Source organism: Apodemus sylvaticus, chromosome 6 (genome assembly GCF_947179515.1).
Source record: "Apodemus sylvaticus chromosome 6, mApoSyl1.1, whole genome shotgun sequence".
Taxonomy (NCBI): Eukaryota; Metazoa; Chordata; class Mammalia; order Rodentia; family Muridae; genus Apodemus; species Apodemus sylvaticus.
This window is the reverse complement of record NC_067477.1, coordinates 19,066,076-19,090,594: the sequence shown is the minus strand read 5'-3', so window position 1 is coordinate 19,090,594 and position 24,519 is coordinate 19,066,076. Positions and strand designations below refer to the sequence as shown.

At 38.1% G+C, this 24,519-nt stretch overlaps 1 protein-coding gene across 5 annotated transcripts in view; it reads left to right on the top strand.

The window, feature by feature from the left end:
• Ppp4r4 (protein phosphatase 4 regulatory subunit 4) overlaps positions 1-24,519 on the top strand; it is a 94,866-nt gene that overhangs the window by 52,284 nt on the left and 18,063 nt on the right. For 4 of the 5 annotated variants that reach the window (XM_052185164.1, XM_052185165.1, XM_052185163.1 and 1 more), the window contains 13 exons: positions 2,256-2,403; positions 2,814-2,887; positions 4,956-5,062; positions 7,552-7,659; positions 11,517-11,638; positions 13,042-13,164; positions 14,280-14,449; positions 14,760-14,879; positions 18,116-18,193; positions 18,865-18,948; positions 20,564-20,746; positions 22,241-22,346; positions 23,739-23,886. In XM_052185164.1, the coding sequence (XP_052041124.1) occupies positions 2,256-2,403; positions 2,814-2,887; positions 4,956-5,062; positions 7,552-7,659; positions 11,517-11,638; positions 13,042-13,164; positions 14,280-14,449; positions 14,760-14,879; positions 18,116-18,193; positions 18,865-18,948; positions 20,564-20,746; positions 22,241-22,346; positions 23,739-23,886 (1,571 nt within the window). The remainder of the gene's footprint in view (positions 1-2,255; positions 2,404-2,813; positions 2,888-4,955; positions 5,063-7,551; positions 7,660-11,516; positions 11,639-13,041; positions 13,165-14,279; positions 14,450-14,759; positions 14,880-18,115; positions 18,194-18,864; positions 18,949-20,563; positions 20,747-22,240; positions 22,347-23,738; positions 23,887-24,519) is intronic. The other variant, XM_052185166.1, reaches the window with a different exon arrangement.

Here is a 24,519-nt window from a genome sequence, read left to right as displayed (position 1 = left end):
TGTGTTCTTTTAAAGAGTATAATGTATAACTTTTACTTTCAAAGTGGCTTAAAATAGGACTGCCAGGGAAGACTTGTTTTAAAAATGGTATTGGAGTCCAGACTTAAGAGAGAGCTCAGGGAGCTACTGTGTGGAAATCTGGGCAAAGGAAGATTTGTGAGCAGATCTTGTATGTCACCAAAACAACTTGGACTTCCAGTGAGAGGGAAAGCCATAAGGGGATCTGAGCTAATACTTGAGAATCTCTCTGGCTACCTAGTGGAGGATAGAGGGACAATGGTGGCTCAGACAAGATAAAGGTTATTTTGAATAATTAAAGATGGGTTGGACTAGGGTCCTAGTGGGAGAGGTAACAAGTGGTCAGGTTACAGATCTGTTTTGAAGGCAGGTTCTTTAGATGTATTGGGTGAGGGAATAAGGGAATAAGAGAAGCAAAGGGCGACCCTGGAATTTGCAAACTAAGACACTGTAAAAACTAAAAGTTGTCATTTACTAACAGAGATGAGGAAAATTACGGGAAGCATAGGATTTTAGGACAGTGGTTCTCAACCTCGCTAATGCTGTGACTCTTTAATACAGTCCCCCCCCCCCCATGTTGTGTTGAGCCTAATCATAAAATATTTTTTGTTGCTACTTTATAACTGTAATTTTGCTACTGTTATGCATGTATCGGAATGTAAATATCTGATATTTCTGATGACTTTATGTTGTGACCCCTGTGAAAGGGTTATTCACCCTCCAAAGAGGGGGGTCTCCAGTGCAGTTTTAGGAAGAGACCAGTGAAGATATGGGCAAGGTGCTGTTCTTTCTACAAACTCAAGGGTAGATAAGAGAAAGATACTGGATGTATAGTGGTCAGTATTTAAATGGTCATTTGCATAGTAAGTTGGTAAATTGTACAAAGCTGTTTAAATGATATAAATTTGTATGATGATCATGTTATAATTGACTTTTATTATATAGCAAAATAATGCCAAAAAATGTTATTCTTCCCAAGATCACAAAATTGAAACTTAATAACACTAAGTATCCTGATATTCTGATAACTTTGCTCTGTCAGTCACAAAACTGACACATAAAGGAAATTCTCACTATTTTCATAATTGAGCAAAAAAAATTCTGCTCTGCCTTCACATTGTACATCCATCCCTAAAAACCAACAGGCTTCTAGAGAGAAGTATAGTTATTTTGATATTTGAAGAAGCTTACTTAGGTTATTTTTTTAGCCTTTGATGTATTTAAAATGTATATTTTAATGTAGGCTTTTAATTGAATATGCATGTTCAAATTCTTTAAATGGTATGAGTGTAATTTATAGGTTAAAAACATTTTTACATTTAAGAAAATCTTTTAAATTATTTCATAGTAATTTATTATCAGTTATATCAGAGGGGAAAGGTGGAAAGTAGCTACATTTACACTTTTCTTTTTGAGAGAGGATATCATCGTGTAGCTATGGCTAGCCTGAACTTTCTATGTAGACCAGGCTGACCTAGAACTCTCAGAGACCTATGTCTGCCTCCCAATTGCTGAAATTAAAGGTGTGCACCACACGTGACCATTCCCATAATCTTGAGTATTTTCCTTTTCATATTAATAATAATGTTTATTTATTTTAGATTGTTTTCTGTTTTTAATTATGTGTTCCTGTGAGTATCTGTGTAGGGGCGTGTACATATGAGTGAGGTTACCTATAGAGTTAACGAGGACCCATTGGATCCTTGGAGCTGGAGTCACAGGCATGTGAGAGCTGACTGACCTGGGTGCTGAGAATTGAACTCAGGTCTTCTGACAAAGCAATACAAGTTCTTAAGCACCGAGTCATCTCACCAGCTCTTGTGATGTTTATTTTTGAGACAGAAATACAAGAAACAAAATACACATGATTGAGATTTGACATTGTTGTGCTCAGCAGGATGACATCTGCATATTGCCATTAGCAAAGTAAAAGCTCAAATCCATCAAACCCACCTACTCGGTTCTTTAAAGGTTGACACATGGTTTATCATTTTCATCCAGTAAAGCAAGAGAATGTAACATTCTCTTTGTCTATTGTATAAATTCTTAAAACATTAAACATTTCTTAAGAAATTTATCATCTAATGAGTTAAATATTACAAACAGATTGATATGGTTCTCTTAAGAAGTACATACCCTTAAAGGTTGTATTTAGTGAGTTTGTAACCTTGGCTGTTAGAACATTACTCTTCTGACCTCTCATCTCTGTAAACAGCAAATTCTTTCTGCTCACACAGGATGTCCTGCATGTTGCGAGTGTTGAAATGCAGCTGACAGCTGCAGTGTCCTTTCTGACCATTCTTCAGGAAGAATCAATGTCAGTCCACACCTTTGCACACTCCTTCCTGCAAGTCATTCTCCTGCACCTGGAGCACAGGGATACAGGTCAGGGCCCAGCATGCTTAGTTACATTCTTGGTTATGTGATCTGGCAAGTGGTTGTGGTTCCTTTGCCACCTGTGGGCCTGATGAAAAGAGCTGAGATCCTCCAAGACCGCTCCCTGGGGCAGAACACAGTAGAGCCTTCTCCAGACGTTTCTTTCCTTAGATGTTTTCTTTTACATTTTTGTTCATGGGATTATCATACAGTAGGGATAGTATATATCTCCCTCAAATTATTTTTCAGTATTTAAAATTTTCTAAAGTTCTTCAAGATAAAAACTGTAGAAAATGTCTTAGAATGGCATAATAATTTTTATTTTTTAATGAAATGGGATTTTAGCTGTTGATGGGTGAGCTGAGAATGTGTTTGTTCCTGAGATGTTTAATCTAGCATGTTGCATCTATGTCCATTAGGTGTCAGCAATGCATGGCTGGAAACACTTCTCTCTGCAGTAGAATTATTGCCAAAAGAAACCCTGAGGCATGAGGTAATACTGTAGTGTGTTTTTTTTCTTTTTGTAAATAATAAATCGTGTTACAGTTTTTTTTTTTTTAAGAAATAAGATTGTTTTCCATTGTGAAAGCAACACATGCTCATTGTAGAAAACATAAATTATTCAGAAAATGTAAGGAAGAAAAAGAATGCATACTTGTGTAATGACTGATTTTATGTTTCTGAGCTCTGCCCTCAGGTTTCTCCTCTGTGTGTTTGCCGCTTGTCACACCAGTGATTTACCGAATCTGAACATGGGCACTTCTCACCAGCATCATTCCCTGTGTGTAGTTGCTTAGGAAATTATTTTACTTGTTAAATGCTGGAAGCTATTTTTAGCTTTTCTTTTTTTATAATCAAAATATGGCCCTTCCTTAAAGCTTTTCAGGTAGCTTTTCAATTGTAGCACATATAAAAGTGGTCTCACCTGGCAAGGGGACATTAATATTCTAAAGCTCTTCACTAAATCTGTGAAATACAGCTACCCTGAGTTTTTATTAAAAATAGTGTTCCACTGTGATGCGGCTCAGTTGGTAGAGAACTCTGCTAGCATGCACAAAGCCTGGGTCTGACCCCAGGGTGTCATTAGCTGGGCATGGGTCATATGATTGTAACCCTGGCACTCAGAAGGTGACGGTAGAAAGGGGATTCAAGGTACATTGTGAATTCCAGTTTATCCTGGGTCATGTGAGACGGCCTTAAAATCAACAATAAAAATTATGTTTTCTTTTAATTTGGTAGGCTAAAGGCATGAATGCATTTTAACTAGAAATTTCAAATTATACTGTTGACTACTTTTTCATATATTATATTTAATTGGTTATATTTATTCTTTAGGAATTATGAGTTTCTGACCTTTAATCACCATCTCTCTACCATCCTTTCTTATATTTGTATAAAAATTCATCACAGTTGGTTTTTGCCTTTTAATTTTCAATATGGTTCATTTTGTTTCTCTTGAAAATTTTTATTATAAATTAAGACAGCAGACTAGAAAAAAACCAGCAAATCTGTCTTCTAGAAATAACTTTGCATTCTTTAAACATTCTCCTTGTATGTATTTCTTTGCAAACATGCCATGATGAAAGTTATTCATTGAAATATCCTCCACAGATCTCCTTGTGTCTTTGTCCACATTAGAGTTTGCCATTCTATCACACTACCAAAGTACTCTCTTTAAAACAGCGACTCTTATCCAGTAATAACAATGTGTACCTGAGGGCAAGTATCTAGACATCCCACACAGAGAGCTGCTGAACACAGCACAGAGATGTGCTCCTTGTGTTTTTGAAGAACAGTGTAAAGTTGCTACTCAAGAGTGCATGGTGTCTTTAGCATGTGACCTTTAATAGAATCATTGGCATGAGAAATAGCAGCAATACTAAAAAGTAAGGAATAAGCCGGTTGGTGGTGGCGCACGCCTGTAATCCCAGCACTCTGGGAGGCAGAGGCAGACGGATTTCTGAGTTCGAGGCCAGCCTGGTCTACAGAGTGAGTTCCAGGACAGCCAGGGCTATACAGAGAAACCCTGTCTTAAAAAAACCAAAACCAAATAAAAAAAAAAAAAGGAATTAGTATAAGAATGACAGACCACCATTCTTTGCAGTGTGCTGTGCTATTGAGTTTTTTAATGTCTAGACTATGAGTAATATAGCACCAGACTTTGGTCTTTATGTTTAAATAAACCGAATTTTCTAAATAGTCGCCCCCCCCATGATTTTAGAATAAATATAAAATTCCATGTGAAATAAAGTTCAGAGTATCTGGTAAATAATTTGATTTTCTCTGTTGAAAATGTGTATTTCAAAATTATCCTTCCTATGCACTCAGCCCAGTGCAGAGCTTGACCGCGAGCTCTGCCTCAGTGCTTTGTGCCTAGTTGGTTTCAGTTGCATTTGTCACCTGCCAAGAAGACAAAATAATCTAAGAGTGGCCATGTCCCTCAGCTGTAATTCATGTTCTTTATCAATGTTTAAAAATGAAAATATTCTTTGAGGAAGTTGGTGTTCGCAGCAGGAGTGCATAATTCTCTGTCCATTTATTCTCTAATTGTCTCCTTTTAGATTCTGAATCCACTTGTTTCCAAGGCACAGCTTTCCCAAACTGTCCAGTCGCGTCTAGTTAGCTGTAAAATTTTAGGAAAACTAACCAACAAATTTGATGCCCATAGGTGAGTATTTGTGTGTAATTTTGTTTTGTCTATTAAATTAAATTGATTTTAAAATATATAATGCTATATTAGCGATGGTTACTTTTGCATTATTCTACATCCTCACAAGCTTAGCCACTGTAGCTATACAGACTCCTCACAGACAAGAGTCTACATACTGGAAACATTTCCTCAGTTTCATGGGCTTTCACAGTCAAGTTAAATTATTTTCTAGGTCCTGTCTTAGTTTTCCCAATCCCATACTGTGGTTTCTTGTGAGGATAAAATAGGATTATCTTGGGATTTCCAAAATTGATAAACATGAGCTAAAGATAGGATTTCTGCTTTCTTATACCACTGTCATGATTTTCTTCTTTTGAATAATCTCATGACAGCATTTCTGCCCTCTCCGTGCTGCTCACATGAGATGTCCTGGAACTGTAGCATGACAGTGATTGTCAAAGCAGAAGTACATTTCCCCGACAGATACCAGAGTCAGACAGTGCATTGTTATTGCTTTCTGAATTAGCTAGGAGCATTTAACTGCTGGTACAAAGTTAACCATCATTTTAGCAAATACTGTAACTAAAGGTAACATCCATTAATAAAATTATGTAAAAATGCAATATAAACTGTGAATTCTTATGTTAAAGTATATTAGGTTAATAAGGTAACTCATGATTTTAAAGAACTTTAACAATTTCATATATATATATATACACATATATGTGTATATATGTATACATATATGAACATGTACACACATATATGTATACCACACATTCACACATATATGTATACACATATGTATGATGTATCTTGATATAGCTTACCTGAATGTCCCTTTACCAATCCCTTCCAGATCCTTCCCCTTCTCATTTTTCATTTTTCTTTTTCTTCTTTAAAAAAAGCTACCATTTCAAATTAGTGCTGCCTGTGTGCATGTGGATATGGGCTACTTATCCACCCACCTTGAGCAAAATGACCCCACAGCCATTGCCAGTGACTTCTCAGCTAGAAGAAGCTCCTTGCTGTAATGTTGTCTGGCTTGTTCTTATGCTAATAACCAAACTGCTGTAAATGCATGAGTACAACAGCCATGTCATATCTGAAGACAGAATTTTACAGCATGTCTCTCCCTATTCTGTTCCTTCCATTCTTTCTGCGCTCTCTTTCGCAGTGTTTCCTGACTCTTGTAGCTGTCTGATCTATGGTTGAGCTCTCAGCAGTGATGAGATGTGAATCTCTTGCACTGACTTCTCCCACTGCCAAAAGAAGCATTTTTCTCAGTTGAGAGCAGCAGTAATGTATAGGTATAGAAGGCAGTTTGACAGCTGTGCATTTAGCAGAGTAACTGTCATAAGTTTCTACCAAAGGCCTGTAGCCTCCCAGCTGTGGGCTTTTGACAAGATTTACAGTAAGAGGCATGGATTTCCTACCCAATCAGAAAGCAGTCCATCACCTCCAGCACAGCCCTGCAACTCTTGCACAGTAGTCACATCTTGCTTGCCTCACAGGTCTGTATTGTAGCATGCAAGATAAACAATTGTATTGATAACTTTTCTCCACTAGTCATATGCATTGCCTCTTCTGGTACCATGAAAACAAGCCAGCAGGGTAGAAATTTTCATGCCAGTTCTGGCTTGATTTCTCTATAATCTCTAGAACAACCAAAGTATGTTGTGTCTTAAGTAATATGGTCTTACTATATAGTTATATGGGTAGCCAAGAACAATATCAGTAATAGGGAGATAAGGTTTTTATTTAATAACCCATATCTTCTAAGGAAAAAGCTGTTGTGTACCCTTGCAGGGTACTGCCATTCAAACTGTTTTATAGAAACATGTATCTTAAGCACATGATTGGTTTTTCTAAGGCTTTTCCACATACCTTTAGTTTTGACTATCCTACTTAGTAAGCGTTCTATTGCTGTGAAGAGATGCAATGACATCTACACAACTCTTGTAGCATTTAATTGGGGCTAGCTTACAATTTCAGAAATTTAGTCCGTTATTGTAATAGTGGGAAACATGGCAGAATGCAGGTAGGCATGGTGCTGGAGAAATAGCTGAGAGTTCTACATCTGGGTCCAGCAAGGGGAGGGGGGAGGAGGGAGAGAGAGAAACTGGGCTTAGCTTGTAAGTTTGAAACCACAAAGCAGACTCCCAGTGGCATACTTCCTTCAACAAGGCCACACCTCCTAATCTTTCTTAAGCAGTGCCACTCCCTGATGGCTGAGCATTGAAATATATGAGCCTGTGGGGTCATTCTTATTCAAACCAACATGCCACCTTCCATCTCCTCTCTCCTTCCATTCCTTGCCCCCATCCCTGCTTTCTATCTTCCTGATTTCTACAGGCACTCCACATTAAACATACAAATCCAAAAATTCAAAGATGTTCTCTTCCATATGTAGTAATTTGAGATTTGGGGATTTTTGAAAATATTAGTCTAAAATGTCCATCCATTTACATGTTTCTTTACTTTGTTTTAAAACCTGTCTTCCTCAGCATTAAAAGAGAAATACTTCCCCTGGTAAAATCACTCTGTCAAGATGTGGAATATGAAGTTCGATCTTGTATGTGTCGTCAGTTAGAAAACATAGCTCAGGGCATTGGGTAAGTGTCCGTCCAGGCCCTTGTGTTGCACAGTCGCATTGTCAGAGTGTGACACACGCACAGCCTGCTCATGTATTCCATGAAAGTCTGCTGTTCTTTATGTGCTGTCCTCAAGTGATCATAGCAGGCCTCTCCTGGTGTGTCTAAGGTAAGAGATAAAAGGGGATGTATTAAGCATGGCATAGATATTTCATTACTGCCAGTTTCTTTCTTTCTCATCCTGGTTACTCAGTTATAGTTCTGAGCAACCGGGTTCAAGAAGGGACCATGTCCCAGGAAAAACCATACCTGGAGTATAGCTGAGCAGTTCTTTTGGTTGACCATATTCTGGTTATATTTTTAGGTGTTTTATGTAGATTTGCTGTTATTGAAGCCTTGCTGTATCCCTATGCAGTTCCAGGCTCTGTGTGCTCCTGGATTTGTGGCTCTTCTTGCCCATTGGGGGCACACTGTTCAGGAAGCAAAAGCATAGGACAGGCAGTCTCCACTCTGCCTAAAAACAGACCCCAGGTCAGGGTACAAGTAAGTATAGTATTAAACAAAATCCCTAAAAATCATCTTGAAAAGTGAGTTTTGTTTTAAGGATTCTAAAGTAGGTGGACAGATATTGCGCTCTCTCTCTCCCTCCCTCCCTCCCTCCCTCCCTCCCTCTCTCTCCCTCCCTCCCTCCCTCCCTCTCTCTCCCTCCCTCCCTCCCTCTCTCTTTCTCTGTCTCTCTTTTGTTTTTTTGTTTTTGTTTTTGTTTTTTGAGACAGGGTTTCTCTGTGTAGCCCTGGCTATCCTGGAACTCACTCTGTAGAACAGGTTGGCTCCAAACTCAGAAATCTGCCTTCCTCTGCCTCCCAAGTGCTGGGATTAAAGGTGTGCGCCACCACTGCTCGGTAATATTGGTGTCTCTTACTGTTAATCTGTTAGTTTTTCACAGATAAGGACAGTGAACTTCTGCTAGTGATGACTATGGAAAGCTTTAGGATGTCAGCAACAGACTCAGGGCTTAGTCATACACCATGGGCTGTGTCTGCTAACCAGTGTTGTGATCTCAGAACTCGTTTCCTGGTAGGTCTTCTGAAGCTTCAGAACTCTTGTTGGGTCACTGTGGACTGTAATTACCCCAGTCTCATCTAGACCATGTGTATGGGTCAGAGTCAGAACTGGATTGGACAGCATACTACTTACTCACTCCATAAAGATGTGGAATACCTAGTCGTTTAGTTTGTTTTGTTTGTTTTAAAACAACTGACTTTTTTTTTTGTTTTACTGTTTTAAAAAAGTGGGAAGGCCAAGTGTTTCAGTGTGCTGTTGTTGAGAACAGTGTTTTACTGTTCTGTTGCTGTGAAGTGACAATGTGAGCAAGTGAATTTATGAAAGGAGGCATTTGATCAGAGGCTTGTTTACGGTGTTAGAGGGTCAGTTCATAGTCATTATGGTGGGAAGCAGGCAAGCATGGCTCTGGATCAATAGTTGAGAGCTTTATATCCCAATCAGCACAAAGAAAGAGTGGGGAGTAGACACACACACACACACACACACACACACACACACACACAGAGAGAGAGAGAGAGAGAGAGAGAGAGAGAGAGACAGACAGACAGACAGACAGACAGACAGAGACAGAGAGGCCTGGTGTGGCTCTTTTAAACTTTAAAGGCTCCTTGTAGAGACACACTCTCTCAAACAGGGCCACGCCTATTCCAACAAGGCCCACCTCCTAATCCTTCCCAAGCACTTCCAACTGGGGACCAAGCATTCAAATATATTTAAACCACCACACCAAGCGAATTCGAATTAGTCTTCCCCAATTAATTCAGGATTATTTCTTAAGGACTAATTTGTAAAAACAATTACAGAGAATATACTCAGCTTCAGTAGGTTAGAATACATTTAAACCAAGTTGCTTAATCATATACATATTTATTTAGTGTTGAGTTCTTTTGTCCTATTACAAATATAATGGTAGGACTTTTCACGGTCTGGCAATGAAAAAGTAATGGTACCTCATGGCTGGTTGTGTCAGTCAGCTTTCTGTTATTGCAACAGATGCTGTGACAGCTTATGGAGAGAAGCTTTATTTGGGGTCATTATTTGGAGGTTTTAATTTGTAGTAGGGTTGATGATCTCTTACTTTTGTGCCTTTAGGAGACAGCACATGTAATGGAAAGTGGGCAGATAAAAGCCATCACTTCTTGACCAGGAAACAAAAATGAGGAAGAAGGTGCTGTCTGCTTCTAGAGCGTCTCCAGTGTCTGCAAAATTCCCCACATGACTTCTGTCTTAAAGTTCCCATTGCCTCCTTATAACAATCAATTTAAAAAAAAAAAACAGTTTTAGGCTCTAGTGAAAAGAGTGAATTAATTATCTTCTTAACATTTAAAATGATTTAAATTCTTACTAGTAAGGTGTGGCTGAAGATTTAATGAGGAGACATTTTTGAGACAAAAAAAAAAAAAAAAAAAAAAAACCCAAAAACCAACAACTAACCAATAAACCCTATAAGATTTAAAGTTCAAATAAAGTTAAAATTAAGAGCCATTTAAAAAATTAAAATAGGATAGACAAATTCCAGTGCATAATGAATAGATGTACAAATCATTCTCTAAGTTCAGAGGAGAAAGATAAATGTATGAATTGCTTAGAGGTGTGCTGTGAGATCTGTGGTGGGGAAGAAATGTCTTGCGCATGTCCTGCTGAGGCCATGATGATACCCATATCATACAACAAATGCAGTAATTACAGAAAGCACAGTAGAAAATGTCCTTCAAGTGAGGAAACTGAAGGAACAATTTTCTGTTGAAGTCTTTCTGTTTGCTTTATTTTTTTTTAAATTCTCTTTCTTTTGACAGGGCCTCATTATGTAGTTTCTGCTGGCCTGAAATTTACTATGTAGACCAGACTCAAACTCTGAGATTCACCCAGTTTTTATTTATTTATTTATTTATCTATTTATCTATTTATTTATTTATTTAGACTTACTCATTTATTATTTCTTTCTTTCTTTATTTTGTTTTATTGAGACAGAATCTCACTCTGCAGCCCTGGCTGGCATGGAATTTGCTTTATAGACTGGGTTGGCCTTGAACTCACAGAGTTCCAGCTACCTCTGCTATTGCGTTGTTTCATTGCTTTGTTTTAAACTCTGTTAATATACTATGCAGGGTATAATTTATGCTGTCTTCTGTACTGTATGCAACAAAGGCTATATCTGAAGGCTCCCTTTCATCAGTAGAGATGGAATGCTGACTAGGAACTGCTTATGATGAGGTTCTAAGCATTGTTTAATCTATAAAAGCATTTATCATCCCTTACTCTTTTAGGTTGAATAGCCAATTTTGTCTACCATTCATTTGTGTGGAAACTAATTATTTTAGTAATGTTGTATGCACTTCAGGTAATTAAAAAAATAACATGCCTCAAAATCTAGATCAAATGATTTTTCTTAAATTTCTTCAAATACTGATACTACATTTTTTTTTCTAAACTAGCTGGATTATTTCCTGAAATTTATTTAAAACAGAAAAATTATATAATTTATAAAGTATAATATAACACCCTAATTATTAAATTTTCTATAGTTATCAGTAGTTCACAGGAGAAATTAATTGATTTAATCATTATAAAATTATTAGTAGTATTCCATATTTTTAAATCTTTGGGAGTTTCATACAGTGTATTTTAATTATATCCCCTGCTAACCCCCGTAACTCCTCCCATATCCACCCCGTATTTCTTATACCCTTGGCTGCGGTTCTCACCAGATGGCATGCGTGGGGACACGAGCAGGGCGCTGCTCAGTTGTTTTTATTAGACTCTGGCTCAGGTTTGCTGCTCTGACTTACTTTCTTCTACTGCTTATTGTGCAGGACAGAACTGACAAAGAATGTGGTGCTTCCCGAATTAATAGAGCTCTCTAGGGACGAGAGTGGCAGCGTGCGGCTCGCTGCTTTTGAAACCTTGGTTAACATGCTTGACATGTTTGATACAGGTAACTATGCACGTGCAAGCATCTTTATTTCTGAAAGGCAGTTCTTCATTGCTAGTAAGGAGCAAAGGCTGCTTGAGACCTTTCTGTCAAGTGTGGAGTGTTATGAGTATTTAATGTCTTGTGTGCTTCTGGTGCTTCCTATTTCTCATTTCTCTCTTCAGAACATAACTGACATGTAGAAGTTGAAGAAATTGGCTTGGGAAGTAGCCCTTAACTTAATTTCCTCAGCTAACTGATGCTAAGTCCTAATGGTAACATGTCTAAATGACTATAACATGATTATAGCATGCCTGAGAGAGGCCTTTTTAAATAATATTTTAATGCCACAAGTCTGGCATTAAAATGCCAATGGAGGAGAAATTGGAGTAGATAATTCAGTGGGGATGGGTAAGAAAGTATCTCTTGTTCTTACCAAATCAAGGCACAGAACAACTAGCTGTTCTACTAAGCATGTACCAGACCTAGGTTGATGCTGGCTCTGGACAAGTAGTTCATCAGTGGATGTTAGCCTATGGCAAGGTAATGCTTAGCGGGTCAAATGCCAAGACTGAGGTGCGAAAGTCAACTGCATAATTGTAGGGTTCGGTTCCAGGACTATCAACATTTGATTTGAAACAGGGCCTCTGAAAGATTATTGCAGTATAGATGATGATTCTGTATAAATAGTTCAGCATGGTCACTGAGGTAATATGATGAATCATAGTAACTATTGTATTGATTTCCTTTAATGACAACTGGAGATAAGCTCTGAATTGTGATGGTAATAGTCACAATAGCATGACACCCCTGCCTCTGTTATGGCTTTTCACCCCTTAGCACTAATGCATGTCTGATGGCTTTATCAACTGTGGGAGTTCTCACGAGTATCTGGAAGTGAGACTTAAATATTGCTATCATATCAATCAAAAGCATGTGACCTAAGTGGGTACATATACTTAAAGAATTGGTCAACCTTTAAAGACCATTTAAGAAGTAGCAACAGTGAATTTAAGTAGACAGGTTAGATTTCAAGTTGACTTTGATAAAAACAATGTTAAAGTTACAGTGTGGCATGGAAGGAATGTAAGAGAGAACTCACAGTTTCCTGGGCCTCCTATTTAATTACTTAAGTTGAAAATGTCAGAACTCTTCTGGTTATTCACACTCAAGACGCCATTCATCCAATTGTTTAATTGTGGTGAGTCTATGCTCATTCCCGTGTGGCTCCTGTACAAGTCCAAACTCAGTTTCCGGTGACCCCACCCCTAATCTCTATCACCTCTGTCAGGTGCCTCTATCACAGGTATTTCTGTCATTAGTCTAACAGAGATGTACTTCTTCTGTAGTGTATATGTGTCTTAGTTTCCACACGGTAATGTCAACAACTGCCTCTAAACTATATATTCTTTTGTTTTGTTTCCCAGATGACAGAAGTCAAACTATACTTCCCTTAGTGAAATCATTCTGTGAAAAGTCTTTCAAAGCAGATGAATCAATTCTGATTTCTTTATCGTTTCATTTAGGAAAGCTGTGCCATGGACTCTATGGTACGTTACTTGGGGTTGTAAGACTAGCTACTCTTCTCCTTTGCCTCTACTCGTTTTGTTTAACTCTTTTTGGGAAGCACTTGCTCTCAAGTGTGCGCAGCCTTAGGAGAACTTAGATCTTGGCAGCATAATTTAGACACATTTAGAAATGATGTTTTCATGGATGGCACCTTATTTGAAAAGTCAGTAAGTGCAGCCTACAGAATATTTAAGATGCAGCATGGTAATAGACGTTCAGGACATTAGCTTTTCATAACACAGTGAGAATAACTTTAAAAACCATTTCTTGAATGATAAATATATCGTGTGTATTTCACGTTAGAATGTTAGTTCAGCTTAGAATGTAGATCAGCTCTCTGGAGTCAGTGAATATATTCTTAGCTTATTGTGATCATAGAAGAACTAAGCTCTTATCTAGCATAGTAATATACTTTATGTGGCTTGCAGACATCTGGTAATTGAAATGTTTTACAGTGTGCACTAAATCCCTGGATCTGAGAGAGTTGATGAATGTGGAACTCTCCCATTGATGGAAGTGTTTCTGATCACTTTGGCATCTTCCAGGTGTTAGCTCCTGCTCTGTAGATACATGTACATTTTTTCCTGTAAATACTTTAAAGCAAATACCATAAATAACACAGCAGTATTTTAAGAATGGTCCTGATGATGATGATATCTTAGTTCGCCACAAGCTGTAGAACTAATGGAGACATAATTCCTGTTTTCTGTACGTATTTTTAAAATTAAAGTATTATTTATTATTTTTTTAATTTTTTCGCTTTTATTCTTCTCATACATTATATCCCAACCTGAGTTTCTCCTTCCTCCACACCTCCCGACTCTTTCTCCCCACCTCCCTGTCCTCTGCATCAACTCTTCCTCTATTTCCCTTCAGAAAAAATTTGCATAAATTAATAAGCAAACACAAAGTAAAAAAAATATGACCTGTTAACTTTCTTCAGAGTATGTGTTTGCTCATTGCTATAACCATGAACCAACCATCTGTAGACATTGTGCTTTAATATTTCATTCTAAACATTTTTATTGTACTGTGAGTTTCTTTAAAAAAATGTTTGTAATTGAAATGCTGGACTCAGGTTTTACATTTGTTTTAGGAATTTTCACTCCAGATCAGCACTTGAGATTTTTGGAGTTTTATAAGAAACTTTGTACGCTGGGGTTGCAACAAGAAAATGGCCACAATGAAAACCAGATTCCATCCCAAATTGTAGAGCAGGAGAAGAAATATACTTCAGTACGAAAGAACTGTGCTTACAACTTTCCGGTAATAAATACTCGCGTGTACTTGCTGGTCCTTTGATTATGGCATTACAACCTGAGACGAGCAGGCTGAAACAATGACCCTCTGCTTTGTGTAGCACTGGTCTGACTGTAGAGAGGCATTAAGCAAATTTTGATGCAATTTATATTTCTTTGTATATAAATTAGAATTATATTTATGCATTTGGTTTTTACAAACAATATTTTATTAATATGATTAATAGGATGTGATTTCCATGTTAGCGAGATGATTATATCAGGTATTGATGCATGTTTTTCTCTCCTTCCCATTCATCTCCTTCCACCTCCACTAGGCCATGATTGTTTTTGTTGATCCTAAAAACTTCCACATGGAACTCTATTCTACATTCTTCTGCCTTTGTCATGACCCTGAAGTACCAGTCAGATACACTATTGCTATTTGCTTTTATGAAGTAAGTCTAAGAATGAATTCCATGGTGCACATGTTGATTCTCTCTGTGTTTTTTAGATACTGTTTTAATAATCTCTATGCTGTATTTACATACTTGTTATAAGATAGAAACTCCATATCTTTTTCATGTTGTAGTTTTAAGTCTTGTTTTTGAATTCCCATAATTCTCTTTTTAGTGTGTTTACAAAATCCATTTACATAAATGCATTATATTCATTTACTCATTGACCTATTTTCAGCATATTTAAACTAAATAGTTACTTTAAGCCAGACATTATGATAGTTATAATTTAAAATGATTTGTCATATTTATACTTTGCCCCTATGCTTAAGTAGTTTTAGGGTAAATGGAAAATTGAGTAACAAATTATTTACATTTATTGCTTTTACTGTAAGTGAAATTTTATGAGCATAGCTTTTAGCTTCAGCTATATAGCTTTATATAAATTATGTGCAAAAGTAAACTTTTATGGTGAACATAATTGACTTTTTTGGTCTTTGAAGTTCAAATTGGGGACCTGTTTCTAAGAAAACCAGTAAAAGCACATGCATGTAACAGTTGCCAGGCATATGCTCATTAATTGTCTCATCATTGTGACAAGCTACCTGACAAAAGTAACTTAAGGAAGGTTTTATGTTAGCTCACAGTTTGGGACACCGTCCACCATGGTAGGGAAGGCCTGGTGGCAGGAGCAGAGGGCAGCTGGCCACGTTGGGGCCACAGTCAGGAGCAGAGAGCAGTGAGTGCTGCTGTCAGCTCCTTCATTTAGTTAGTCCAGGGCCCCAAGCCATGGCGTCCTAGTCTGCTTCTCTGTTGCTCTAGTAAGCACCATGACTCAAGGCAACTTGTAGGAGAGACAGATTTAATATGACTCACACTTCAGATCGCAGCCCACAACCAGGGAAGTCAGGGCAGGAGCTCAGATAGGTGCTTGAAGCAGAAAGTGTGGAGGACTGCTTGCTCTGGTTCTCTCAGCTAGCTGTCTTACACAGTTCAGAAAGTGTGGAGGAGTGCTTGCTCTGGTTCTCTCAGCTAGCTGTCTTACACAGTCCAGGCCCCTGCCTAGCAAATGGTGTCGCCCTCAGTGGGCTGGGCCCTTCTCTGTCAATTGTCAATCAAGACAAGGCTAGCTCTACACACATAGCTCCCCGCCAGCTGGCCGTCTGATCTGGGCGGCCTTAGCTGGGCATCCTCTTCCATGGTGACTATGCTGAGGAAGTGGACAACTGGAGCTAAGACAGGATGGGCTTCCCACCTCAGTTAATCCACTCCAGAAATTCCCGCACTATGTGTGCTGACGTTTGTCTGCTAAGTTAGTCTAGATCCTGTCACATTGACAATCAGTATTAACCATCACGATATATAAGCTATAACCTGTCCATTCAAAGTAGTCACAGGACAGCCTCTTTGTGATTGATATGATAAAGTATTTTATTTCCTTACAAATCCTATAGTAAATTCTTATTGTCAACAGGAATATTTCATCATCTCTCTTGCACTGTATCCCATGTCAAGTCACTACTAGATTACCTGAGAGAGTGCAGAGTATTAATAACATCGTTATAAATATTATTTAAGATACTTTGGACTGTTGAGTCATATTCTTTGCCTCTTTAAAATGTCACCTTTCTGGGGCTAGGGAGATGGCTTCAGTAAAGTGCTGAAGTGTGAGGATTAGAGTTCAGGTCCCATGCAAATCGTGGTGGGCATAGCAGCCTGCCTGTAATCCTGCCCTCAGGAGGCAGAGATAGGGCATCTCCTGAGCAGGCTGGCTAGCTAAACTAGCTGAATCTGGAGCAGTCCTAGGTTTAAGTGAGAGACCTTTGATATATAAAGTGAAGAGTGATCAAAAAGACACCCAACATACTTCATATGCGCACATACATGTGAATATGCATATGTACATGCACACACCCAATATGTGCAAACATGAATAGCAATGAAAAATTTAAAAATTAAACATTCTGACATTAATGAAATATATATTCATACTACAAAGTATAGGAAATATTCCACTTAAATGACACAGTTATTTAAAGTAATTCCAATGCTACACAGTTAGTTGTAACATCTCTGTAGACTGACCCACAAAAGCTTACTTTTGGAGAATGAAAGGGACTTCCTATTGGAGCCTGCAGGGTATTCGTTCATTTAGGGTGATCACCATGCACTCTTCAGAGAAAATTGCCCAGGAGTGAGGTCTATGCAAACGTTAGTTTCTCTTATCTCCTTTGTTTATTAATCTTTGATTTTACTTTTATTTTAGCAAAAACAGCACACACACACACGCCCACATCAGTATTCCTGTAATAGGACTCACTGTAGAGATGGTCGTTATATGCATTTTATGGATGTCTAGTTTTCACAGTTGTACCTAATGTGCGTAGGTAAGGGTTATGTTTAGATCCCCTAAACAGGGCTTATTTTGCCCTTTTAATAATGAAAACTCACCACTGTGCTTACAAGCTTTCTAATCTAGTGTTAATGTTAGATTTGATAATTACTGTATTGTTAACTTTATTCTGATTTTTCAGAAAATGTCATTTTGAAAATATTTCTAACAACTTAAAACAACCCAAAGTGAAAGATTTCAAAATACTTTCTTTATTCAGGCATCTTCCCACCCCAGCCCCTGTAAACAAAACTTGACTCAAACCCAGAATGTTATATCTTTCTTTCCCACCCTTTAAAAGGTAAAATGCGAACTGCTGAGCTCAGCTTTGTGGGTTCTGAGTTTGGTTAGAGGAACCATATCGGAAGCATTGATCTAGACCTGCTCAGACCCTGTCAGTTCCTCTCTGACTGAGGACAGGCTGTGACAGCGATGAGGAAAACTGCCTTGCCATGTCACTGAGGGCTTTCAGTTCTGCCCTGTCTTTGAGAGGCTTGAGTGGGAAGAAAAGGCTGTATGCACTGGGTATTCTTTCAGGCCCCTTGACAGCTCTAAGACTTTAGATTGTGGACGAGAGGCGGCTGTGGGTTATGGGCCAATGCAGCAGACCTAGCTCTGGGATCCTTTGTATTGCCCTCCGCCCCCTCTTATGCACATCTCACCCTGTGCCACACATGCCAGGGTGGCAGGAACACATCTATGCAGCTAAATTTACTAGAAGTTAATTTTATACTTATGTTGTTGCTTATATCTATTTTAGAAGTATTTAATGAGAATGTAGTTAAAACATATATTTTAGTATTATATAGTCTGAAATCTGAGAGATTTCATTGTTGTGTTTTAGGTATCTAAACTTCTGAATTCTGGAGTACATTTAATACACAAAGAACTGATAACATTATTACAAGATGAGTCACTGGAGGTAATATAAGTTCCCACTCTGGCATTTACTTCTTTTCTGTTAAGCCAAATTATGTCAGTGCCTGTGTCACTGTGTCATTGAGAAGATCATAGAAATTAGGACTTTCAGTACATCTGGTTTTAAAATGAAGGTATGTATTGTTTTTTAAGGAAAATTAGAAGCGCTAACAAGTAGACAAAAGGAAAGTTTCAATTAAATCGCTGTTGGTATTTTGTTACATTTTTGGTTTTCTAGTCAGGCTGCCCTTTTCTGTTACGGTTTTATTCACACTTATAACTGTAAAGCCTTTCGGAATTCTGCCCAGTGTTGTTTTGAGAGTGTATTTTATCTTGCACATAGACTTGTGAAGATTTTGAAATTCTTCCCTCTGATGCTCTATTTGGCACATTCTATTCACCAGAGTGACTCTTAGCCTGGGAGGCTTAGCTGCAGCACCGCATACAGATGCCTTTGCAGAACGGGAAGGCCGCTCTGAGCATGTCAGCTTTCTCCAACCTACAGGAGTAGAAGTTACACTGATTTTTTTTTTTCTAAAAAAGAAAAAAATAATATGAACACCAAAAATGTTGTTTTGTCAGTAATACTTTTTCTATGTATATAAATTGATTCATGGAGTTAACTAATTTAGAAGATAGATAATATCCATTATAAACACAATATCTCTTTAAAAGGTTCTAGATGCTCTTATAAATCACCTTCCAGAAATCTTGGAACTTATGTCTACTGGTGGAGAAAACAGTGTTCAAGAAAATAAGGTAAATCCAATCTTTCAGGAAAGCTGGGTGTTTGTCGTCTTCTTCTGCGTGGTGGTTGTGAGGAAACAGCAGAAGAATGTGTCAGAAACATTAAAATAGTTCTTGCCCTTGTGCTGGTCAATGTCCAACCCTCTGTGCATTTTTCAGGATGCAGGGATGCAGCCAGCTTTCAAACTTACATGAGGGGTTTAGAGAGATGGCTTAGCAGCTAAGCGCTCCACTGATCATATAAGGAAGGCCTGGGTTCTATCCCAGCATCCTTATTACACAACGCAGTCACCAGTGACTGGTCTCCAAAGGAGTCTAATGCCTCAAATGGCTTCCTTTGGCACTGCACTCAGGTGCACCCCCCATCTCCATGCGTATGCATACAATTAAAACAACAAAATGAACACACACACACACACACACACACACACACACACACACACACAACACACACACACAAATAAATAAGTTTACATGAGTTAGTTACACTCTGAAAAGGAAGGATGGGTTACATCCCAGCTCTGAGCCATATTTGGCAGGATTACCATGAGATACTGACAATTGATTGGCAATATCTTAAGCTTCAATTTCTTTTCTGTTATTAGGAATTTGGAGCCCCAAAAGTCCTAGACACCACGTACCCATATTTTCCCAGATGGTGGAGTGACATAGGAATAAGATCTTCCAAGTTCCCAACTCTTTTCTCCTCAGGCTGTCTCCTGTGCTTTTACTGTACGGGTGACAGTAGACAGGTGTAGATTAGTTGAAAGGCTCTAAAGGAAAGCGCTTTTCAGATTCAGTGTTTCTAATCATTGAACTGTTTTTTTTTTTTTTTACAATATGCATACAAGCAAGTAAATAAAATAGCACTTGCTGCATAGCCATGCCTGTGCCTGTGAAGGCTACCACCATGAGCTACCCTCTACAGTTATTACATAGTAGGCCCAACTACCAGCTACCCTCTACAGTTACTACATAGTAGGCCCAACTACCAGCTACCCTCTACAGTTATTACATAGTAGGCCCAACTACCAGCTACCCTCTACAGTTATTACATAGTAGGCCCAACGACCAGCTACCCTCTACAGTTACTACATAGTAGGCCCAACTACCAGCTACCCTCATAGTAGGCCCAACTACCAGCTACCCTCTACAGTTACTACATAGTAGGCCCAACTACCAGCTACCCTCTACAGTTATTACATAGTAGGTCCAACTACCACAATTCTTATTAATTCCTTTGGAATTTGGATTCATAATTTCAGTATTAATAGTTATTATAAGTATAATAAATAGGACAATAGGTAAGAATTTAGAAGGCCAAGCTTGGCCAGAGTGAAGTGTTAGGAAGTTTGTGCTAGTTAGAACAGTTGCCTTGGTAACCATCCTGATAACCAACCTGTCAGGAAGAATAACAAGCTCAGGCTCTAGAGACTTCATTTTCTGATGCCATAAATTTTACTCAGGCATTTTTTAAATGTTTGATTCTGCCTGATAACTACAGTCAGTGACAACTGAGATGCTGTCTAAACTCTAACGTCCTTCCCTGGTGTGCGTTTGCTCCAGGCTGCAGTTGATGGCTTAGTCACCATCACTTAGTCCCTGCCTCTCCTTGGGTCTCTTGCAGTTCTCCTCACTGCCAGACTTGATTCCCGCACTCACAGCTGCTGAGCAGCGCGCTGCAGCGTCTCTGAAGTGGAGGACTCACGAGAAGCTGCTGCAGAAATACACCTGTCTGCCTCATATCATATCGAGTGACCAGATTTATTACCGCTTCTTACAAAGAATGTTCACCATCATGATGACAAATGTGAGCCCTGAGTTCCTGATTGCTTTGAAATTGTGAATAATTTTGTCGTTACCAAATTCTTCACTTTTTCAAGATACAGGAATGTCAGTTCCTATCAACTTGAAAGGGCGTCATTTCCCCAGGTCCTGAAAAGAAGAGTCGAGTCCCCTATGGTCCTCTGATTTGCCTTTTGGTCTTCCACCATTTAGCTGTAGGAAGGTGTGGACAGGATTACAAATATTCTGTCCACTGCCAGAGGACTGTGGTTAACTCACCGCAAGCTTTTGTGTCGGCTTTTAGAAGCAGTGTGTGGATAGACAGGTGTGCCCTCAAATTACCACATAGCTGAAGATGGCATTAAACTTCTGATTCTCCTGCCTCTCTCTCTCCAGCACTGAGATTATAGGTGTTATAGCACCATGTTTAATTTATATGGTGCTGTGGGTTGAACTCAGGGCTTCATGCATGCTAGGCAAGTTCTCAACCTACTGAGATACAGTTCCTGCCCTTTATGTCAGACTTGTTTCAGTTCACTGGAGAGAAAGATTGACAGGACTCTGTAATGTCAACTGCAAATTGAACGTCCATTTTGTTGTTTCTTCTGCTGTCCCCATGTCACCATCTCACATCGGTCAGGCCTTTATTCCCGAGGCTCCCTGCAGCCCCCTTAGTCTGGCACTGTGTCTTTCATAATGCCTAAGGGCAGCTACACTGAAAGCGCGCAAGCCTTGGTGTCCGGCCTTCTGCTCAAGGAGAGGAGTAACAACTTGCTCTCCATACAGCTAAGTGGAACCTCGGGAAGTAGTTACAAAAACTTTTATAAGGACTTTGCCGTTTTCCTCACTGCCAGACTTGATTCTCACACTCACGGCTGCTGAGCAGGGAGCTGCAGCGTCTCTGAAGTGAGGGCCCACGAGGAGCTGCTGGGAAATACACCTTCTGTTTACTCTGCTGTACACTCGTGATGCAGCCTAGTAAAGTTTTGAAAGTTTATTTTTTATTTTTATTTTTAAAGCTGCAGCTAGTGGGGATGCAGCAATAAGGCCCTTGAAGATCATGCATAGGTCATGTGTCCATCTCCTGTAGCAGAGTAAACAAACAAACAAACAAACAAACAAGCATCACTTTCATAACAGGGAAATGAGGGTCCCTTCATGCAAAATTAAAAATAAGTGTCAGCTTCAAAGATTTAGAAAATAGAAAAATATTAATGGTATTATTTTCAGCTTAAAAAATAGGAAGCATACACTATTACTTTTTTAAGGAAGCAGGGAAATGATAGCCAAAAGTCATTTGGATGTGACTATGAAATTGAATTAGCTTGTTGTAGGATACTTTATGAACCTGAGTGACATTAAGTAATAGAGATCCTTCCAGAAGGGTGTGAGCGCAGGGACTGAAAGATAGTGAACTCTACTCCTGCAGCAGTAGCTTGCTCTTGGTGTGCTGGGGAGTAATTGTTGAAAACATATCTTAGGGTAATGATTGTCCTTCTTGTCCTTTTATTTCTTTAAGAATGTCTTACCTGTCCAAAGAGCAGCTGCACGAACTCTATGCATTTTTCTACGATATAATCGTAAACAAGAGCAGAGGCATGAAGTTATTCAAAAATTAATTGAACGTAAGTAATAATTTTGGAAAAAAGTTACTAAAAAAATTGACCTTAATTATATTTTTAATGAATTGTATGTAAGTTTTGAAGATAAATTAGGCTAATATTGGCAAAAATGTGGTGTGCACTTTGATTTGAATTTTGTAGGTTAATTTGTATTTGTTTTGGAAATCTTTTTGTCAAAATTTCATAGATGAAAATATTATTTAACCAGAGCCTTCTTTTGTGAATTCCAACACTTGAGAAATTAAAATACATAAATTAAGTTGAAAGGGTAATTTTTACCTTGATGAAATAGCATTTGGAACTAAAGCATGAATAGAATAATTTTAAATCTAATAATTTATTATACAATGCTGTTCTTTCTTAGTATTAATTGAATGAACAAAATGTAAGCTTTTAATTTTGTATTGAATGGTGTTAACAGCACATATTAATGTGAATCTAGTGAGCTGTAATGGTTTAGAAACTAGGTCAACCCATGCAAATTTATTTTGATTTGTTAAGGACTAAGACCATGGCAAAAATCTTTAAGGTGTTAATTCTAGTAGCAAATATACATTTGTCTAGTGAGTTTATTAGTCATTGACTACTTGGCTTGGACTACAATTATGCTTAGATCGTTTTTAATAAAACTGTTATCCAGACTTCCTAACTACTAGAATTTACCATTTTAATCAAGAAATACCACATTTCAGGGGAAAAAGTATTTTATAAAATTTTATTTAAGAAAAATTATGCTCGGTTGTGTTTTGATTTTTTACTCCATGGCCTGTTTTAGTTCTGTTTTAATTTTGCATGAGAAAGGACTTTCATTTAGAGCAAATTTCATTTATAAAAATTCTGTTTGGTTTTGAGTATTAAGAAGATTGCCTTTGCACACTTATGTAAAAATGAGAAAATTATGCTTTAAATACTGACCTACAGTACTATCAGTAAGTGTGTTTACACATGACTTCTCCACTTCAGACACCTGTAAGGACACCAAAACAATATTAGTTCAGTTTAAAAAGACATGGAGAGTTTGTAGCCTGCGTTTGAATTAGTTTAAGTGTATGCATCCCATCATCCTGCTTTCCAGGTTTAAAAACGGTGTGTGCATAGGGTCCTCAGCATGTAGGCCGTGCTCATTCACTGTGAGCTTGTCATCCTGCCATCACAGTCACCGTCAGTCAGTCAGTGCTTATTGATGTTTACGCAGTAGAATAGCACCTTTTCCTGGTTTTTGACATGTAAATATTATAGTCTACAAATCTAAAGCACATAATGACTGTTTTTCTCTTATAATTGTTAAATAGGTTGCAGACAGAATTAAACTTTGCATACATTCTTGGTGTTTCATTTTGTAATATGTAATTTCATGTAGGAAATACTAGATTATGGTATTTTTGTTGTTTGTAGAGTTGGGCCAAGGAAAAAGTTATTGGAATAGACTTCGCTTTTTGGATACTTGTGAATTTATCATAGAGATATTTTCCAGATCATTTTTCTGCAAATATTTCTTTCTACCTGTTATTGAACTAACCCATGACCCAGTGGCAAATGTGAGGTATGTATCACTCTGCAAGGTTTGAAAATGTTAGATTTCTCATATGTCCATTGTGGTAAACACTTGCAAACCCCTTTTCTTAGTTAATCAAATCAAGTAATGAAATGATGCTTGCTCTCAGTTATTTTTGAAGGTTTGACTTAACCATCACACATTTATGGGGTATAGCATGATAATTTAATAATTTGGATATTAGCTGTAACAGTAAAATACAGGTAGTTAGCCTTTTCATTTCCTTAAACATTTGTCATTTCTATGTGCCCAGAGCCTTCAGTCTGGTCTTCTAGTTATTTATAAAATATATGAGTTCTTATGAACTGTAGTTACCCCCTGTATTGCAGAGAGTACAAGATATTCCTCCTATATTACCCTAATTTTGCTATGCTTTGCCTACCTCCTTGCAATCCACCTTCTACTTGTTAACGACCACCATTCCACCAGTCACCTTTTTGACTTCCACATCTAAGTAGGAATGTTCAATACTTATTTTGCTGTGTGTAATGCCTTCCTATTCATCTGTGTTGTGGAAGTGTTCCATTCTCTGTTAGAGCTGTGAAATCAATGATTTTATATACCATGTTCTCTTCACCCCATTGTCTGTTGATGGACATCTCAGTGGCTTCATAGCTTGGG